Source organism: Populus nigra, chromosome 14 (assembly GCF_951802175.1).
Source record: "Populus nigra chromosome 14, ddPopNigr1.1, whole genome shotgun sequence".
NCBI lineage: Eukaryota > Viridiplantae > Streptophyta > Magnoliopsida > Malpighiales > Salicaceae > Populus > Populus nigra.
This window is the reverse complement of record NC_084865.1, coordinates 13,561,524-13,567,996: the sequence shown is the minus strand read 5'-3', so window position 1 is coordinate 13,567,996 and position 6,473 is coordinate 13,561,524. Positions and strand designations below refer to the sequence as shown.

The window sequence follows — 6,473 nt, the reverse complement described above, 5'->3', positions numbered from 1 at the left end:
TAGACAGAGATGAGAAAGGAAAGCTCTATACTAAACTAAAAAAGTAAAAAGCTAGACTTTTAAAAATCTAGTTTATTCATAGTAAGATGTCTTCAAAACCCCTGTATAGATCTAGGCCCTGTAAAAAAAAAAGTTCTTGTAGAAAATGAAAATTTTTTGTTTGTTCATTATATTCATGTGTTGAATTTTTCTGAATAATGTTCGACATTCTTACAATTGATTCGGATATATAATATACATGCATGCTCTTTAATTTATTTATTTATTTGAAGAAATAAAGGCATTAAGTAAAAATTAAAATTGCAAGAGATCTAAAGGATCTAAATTATATCTTCATAGAATATTTTTTTTTTTCTGTAATTCATTTGAAATTTTGTTTAATATGATTGATGCTTTAGAAAAATAATAAAACATTACATGATATAAGAAACAAAACAATAAGACTCTGAAGCAAGGCTAGGGTTTGTAGCTTGTACGTAGTAAAGAGAGTACATGATCTTGAAAAAAAGGTTTTAAAGTGATTAGTTCATATGCATGCTTGGTACACAGAGTCATATCATACTAGTCAGTATTTTTGTTTTTCATCATCAACTTCAATATTGTACGTCTTAGACACACTCAATTTTCTTCCTCTTTATCAATTTTTTCCACATTCTCCTCCTCTTTATCAACTCTTGATTCTTTCTCATTCATTTTAGCCTTGGCTTTTTCCTCTTTTTCCTTCTTTTTAGCCACGAGAAATTCAATTAGCTCTTTGAGCACGGTCTCAAGGTCATCACTCCTCATAAGCTGTTCTGCCACTTCTGCTGGGGTCACTTCTGCTGTTTTAATCAGCTCCTCGATCTCTTCAAATAAAACATGATCTTTAATTCCAAGATAACTAGCAGCAAGAAACTTAAATCCACAAGGAGTGCAATACGACATGTGAACATGAACATCCATGCGTCCTGGACGCAGCAATGCTGGGTCTAGCTTATCTATGTGATTTGTGGTGAACACTATAATTCGCTCGTCGCCACAGCTAGACCATAATCCATCGATAAAATTTAGCAATCCTGACAACGTCACCTGTGCAAGGCAGATAAATCACATATATAAATTTAATAATGTTTATGATCAAACAAGATTTAGTCAGGGAGCATTAATATGAGTTAAATTGCAATTCATTGACTAGCAACATCAAGGTTGACCGTATAGTAAGAAGTGATGGTTAATTGCCCTTTTGAAGGGTCATGGAGACTGGAAATTTGTGGCTCTAGTGATTGAGAAAGGGTCATAGGATGACCATATGGTAAGAAGTGATGGTTAATTGCCCTTTTGAAGGGTCATGGAGACTGGAAATTTGTGGTTCTAGTGATTGAGAAAGGGTCATAGGATGACCCGCTCAAATAAGTAGTAAGATTTCATGACATCTTGGAAAATTTCATGTCATGAAAGTGAGAGTTGGTGAGCAGTTTTTGCGACAATCGTGTAGGATCTACAACATTACAATTGATCTGGGAATTGATCTAGCCTAAAACTTGCTTGTGAGTAAAGATCAGTTGATTCAAAATGATTCGGATAATTTAATATTCAACTTTTTTAAAAAAAATGACAACTATTACGAAGTAATTTTTTTTTATTTAACCCGAGTAAAATTTTAAATTGATAAATCACCAAGTTTACATTTCGAGCAGGAAAAAAGATGTCTTTCTCGAGAATTCATGGTTGCCATGTGACAATGTCAACAACCCTGCTGATTTTCTGTCGAAACGTAGTAGGTATTGTGGTACATCTATATCCTTTGAAACTTCCTAGGAAACCACCTAGTTGCTTCCGACTTCTGATGATATTCTGTGTATGGCTCCCAAAACTGTTCAAGCTCCAAATAAGTAGAGCCATAAATTCGATTTTGCCGGTATGCGTAAACGGATAAACAAATTAATTCCTAATTTTTCATTAATCCGATCCTCTCTAAGCCAAATCACATACAGTAAACTAAACAAATTAGGAGTGTGGTTAAAGTTATTTTTCAAATTAAGTATTTTTCACTTGAAAATATATTAAAATAATATTTTTTTATTTTTTTTTAAATTAACATTAATGCATTAAAATAATCTAAAAACATAAAAAAAATATTAATTTAAAGAAAAAAAATTTTAATTTATTCAAAAATATTTTTGAAACATAAAAATAATAAAAACAACCAATAATAAACGAATTCTTAACTTGGCATTTTGGTCCACTTATTGAACGTGGTTTAGAGGGATAAATAAAAAAAGAAAAAAGAAGCAAGATACTCTAGGAAATTAAGTGGACAATGAAACAAGGAAAAACTGCAGCCTAACCTGTTTTTGTGGAGGATAACCAAGACCTGGCGTAGCCCTTTCTTCAGCGATTCGATCCTGCAATTCAATGGTGCAATCTATATCCTCCACCACCAATATTGACCGATTTGCAGTAGCAATAAGCACTTTCCTGAGGTCGGAGTTGCACCTGACCTCAGTCAACTCCAAGTCATAGATATCAAAATTCAGATAATTCGCCATTGCAGCAATCAAGCTAGATTTACCAGTCCCTGGTGGTCCATACAACAAATACCCTCTTTTCCAAGCCTTACCAACCTTCCTGTAATAATCTCTCCTCTTAACAAACCTTTCAAGATCTTCCAGGATTTTATCTTTATCTTTTGTGTCCAGAGCAAGAGTATCAAATGTTGCAGGATGATCAAGATTCACTGGTTTCCATGCATCAGCTAAATTTCCATACATGTGCTCGTAGTCAACTGTGAAAATCTTCAATGTCTTCTTCTCCTGCACCATGGATTTTGCTACTTTGACAATGTAAGGAAAATAAGATTCAAGAACCATTTCTTTGTGTTCCTTAGGGAAACTGACTTCGAAAGACCGCACTTCTGATCTTAGTGTAGCGGTATGATTAAAAGAGTTGTAGTGGTCTTTAGAATCAACATGGGTACAAACAAGAGCCCACTTGAATTTAACATCTTGAAAGATATCGACGATTTCTTCATTGCGGTCCATTTTGACAGTGAACTCGTTTTCTTTCTCCGGTTTGCTTACTTTGAGTCTCTGTGTTGATGGAGAGATCTTGCTTCCCAAATAAGTCTCTGCTGCCCCGTATATTTCGTTGTAGGTGTATCCATCGAATTCATCAACAACCATAGTGAGTTGGGATGAGAAACGGCCGAAGAAATTGCGGATCTTATAGAAAAAGTAGGCTTGGAATTCATGGGGCATGAAGTCTTGAGCTATAGATCTAGCTAGCATCGCCGTAGCCGCGACAGAGGCTGCGGTGGATAGAACTATCTTTGCGGTGGCTAGTTTGGTTTCAGTCGATGAAGAGACGTCCATGATATTATTATATATGGTATTGTCTGGGGCTGCAAATTTGATTTGTGGATTTCGATAGGTGTAGTTTGGGTGGTGCTCTGAAAATTAAATATATGCGAACCTTGCTAGCAAAACGTGGTGAGGAAAACTAGCTAGAATGGATGATAAGATACTGGGGAGGAAACTATATATAGGTGTAGGAGCTAGTGGGGAACCGAAGAGTCTTTCTTCTTCTTCTTTCGTGATCATGAAGGAATCGACTTCTGGTGGAAAATTATTATTACAATTTCATAGAACCATCCTAGGTTCTTCCTTATGGGAATGGTCCATGTTGTCTTTGTAAGTTTTCAAAACTCTTACAAAGACAAGGAGAGTGGCTTGTTAGATTCCCCCCCACCCTCAAAATAGCAAACCTGATCAGATTACTCCCCAACTACTATTATTTTGTTCAATTGAATCCCCAATCTTTAGTTGTTCCCTTAATTTAAATATTATAAATGTGTTCGTCGTGGGCGTTAACAAAAGAATCTAATTTTAGGGATGACAAGATGGGAACCAAATGAATAGTAGTTAGGAATCATCCTGAGAAGTTGTTAATAGTTGGAAGACTAATATGAAGTTTGCCCCAAAGAGATTAAAATAATTTAGAAGTATAGCAGTAGTTGCTGGGAAAGTATTTTTTATTTAGATATGCTTTAAAATAATATTTTATTATTTTTAAAAATTATTTTTAACATCAAAAAAATATAAAAATATTAAAAACATAATTTTAAATATTTTTTTGATGGTTTGAAACGCATTCACAGATGAACTTAAATTGAGCGGAAAACGTGGTATTTCCAACCGGTCAGGTCAACCCTGCGGTTCAAGATTTACATCCAAAATGCCAGGTTTAAGAGACATGGATCACGAGACAAGATCCAAGCTTAAAAATTAATGGGCTACGGAATGCACATGGGATTCAAAGTGGTCAACTCATTGTAACCATACGAGGTTCAGTCTTTTTGGATTCTTAGCTTTAGATTTTATATATTTTTTTTTTAATTTGACTTGGAATTCTAGCTTTTTTACCTTGCGAAAGTAAATTTTTTATTTATTTTAAGTAGTTATAAATCTAATATATATATATATATATATATATATATATATAAAGAGTGATTAAAAAAGTAAAAGATGCAAAGAACGAAGAAGAAGAAACCGTGGAAAAAAAAAAAACAAATGCATTATAATCCACAGTTGATGATGTCTTACTCCAAGATAACTTCATTATCTATTTTATTTTAATTAATTGCTCGGAGTACAAGGTTGGGTTGGCAATTCGAGCATTTATTTTAATCAGAAGGTCAAAAACCGTGGAAAAAAAAAACAAATGCTGGAGAAGCTTCAATTTGAAACTGTGGGAAATCACTTGCCCATGCAGTGGCACACACAAATCTATTTATTATTCCATTGAAATCGCAAATTTAAACCCAATAATAATCTTGTTTGTGCGACATATATAAACAATCTAATAATTTATTATTTGAAGATTAAATCATATGCACATTTGATCAGAGGCTCATTTCTGTAATGGGTTAGTTCATTTGTAACTAAATAAAATTCCGATGACTTTCAAATTAAGCTTAGAAGATATTATTTAAGCCAATTTTATTATTATTATTATTATTTATCTTTTTGGATTTTTAGCTTTAGATTTTATGTTTTTTTTTATTCATTTAACTTGGAATTCTAGGTTTTTTTTGCCTTGTAAAAGTCAATTTCTAAACCTCTCAACGAAAAAACTAAAATAAACTAGAAAAATCAATAATAAAATTTCAAATAAAAGTTTTGGCTAAACACTATTTCCAATAGATTTTTATATTCTTGTACTTGTTATATTTTTCATCTCATCGGCGTCAAAATCAAATCTCTTTGGGCCAAGCATACTATATGCTTTTCCAGAGTGGATGGCACAACTTTGAAGAAGCCCAGTTGATCTAGCTTGTTCGCAATTTACTAGTCTTCAAAATGGGTCCGGGTCCCCACTTAACCCATCAAGACAAAACGGGCACAAGCCTGGATAGGAGAGGCCAGGCCCCACAAATATCTTCACCTTCCCTCCGCATGATTCATAATTAGTATTAAATTAGTTAAATGGCTCACAGAGTCACAGTACCCCCTCGGATTAATTTTTTCTTTTATAAATTAAACCTTGATGCTTTATTTATTTATTTTTATTTATTTATTTATTTCATACTCATTATTTTAATTTTTTTTATCATTTTCTTTTTTTTTAATTTATCCCTCGGTTTTTTATTTCATTTGTTTTTCTTCTTATTCAATTTTAATATTAAACTATTGGCTTTGAGCTTTTTATTTTTTTCTTTCCTTCCTCTGAATTATCCTAGGTCGCTGGTTAGTCAAGTTAACCCAAGTTGTTTTAGATTTTTTAAAATATTTTTTTATTTTTTTAATTTCATCCTTTGACATTGGACTATTAGGTTTTGAGATCTCTTATTTTTTATATTTTTTCTTTCTATAAGGTTATCCCGAATTGTAGTTTTGTTAGGTTGACTCAAGATGATTCAAGTTATTTTTATTTATTTAAATTTGATCCTTTTTTCTAGGTCATTTAAAAAAAAACAAATTAATTTTTTTTATCTCAATTTCATGTCACGGGTGGTTAGTTAGTAGAGTGAACCTACGTTGACTCGAGTTCTTTTCTTCCACGTTTATTTTTTAAAAACTTTATTAATAATTATATAAATAATATTAACAATAAAAATAATTTTTAGTTTTACCTTTCAAATTGAATCTATAGTTTTTTTTAATAATAATAATATGTTTTTTAATTTATTAATACCGGATATAATATACTTAAACTCGACAATTAACCAAACTCAAAATACACATGAATTTGACAGGTGACCAACTCCGACAGCCGAGTCCAAAGTTCTATCACACCACACACCAGCGACATTAAGTTCCAAAGAAGAACATGTCCAAGACTGCCGCAGTCAATACAAAGTTTAATATGGACTCAAAGCTTTAAAGGTGGTGGTTGTTGCATCACATCGTGTATACCTGTCTAAATTGATATCAAACAAAGAATTGAATTAAAGAATCGAAGAACTAGCACGCTTGAATTGTTGGCTTCAGTGGTGA

General features: G+C 32.5%; 1 protein-coding gene across 1 annotated transcript; it reads right to left on the bottom strand.

Moving 5' to 3' along the window:
* Positions 1-360: 360 nt before the first annotated feature.
* On the bottom strand, positions 361-3,649 carry LOC133672778 (AAA-ATPase At3g50940-like). Its single transcript, XM_062093307.1, has 2 exons — positions 2,328-3,649; positions 361-1,068 (listed from the first exon to the last, which is right to left on the bottom strand). The coding sequence occupies exons 1-2, from the start codon at positions 3,348-3,350 to the stop codon at positions 619-621; spliced, it is 1,473 nt and encodes a 490-aa protein (XP_061949291.1). The 5' UTR covers positions 3,351-3,649; the 3' UTR covers positions 361-618.
* Between the last annotated feature and the right edge of the window lie 2,824 nt (positions 3,650-6,473).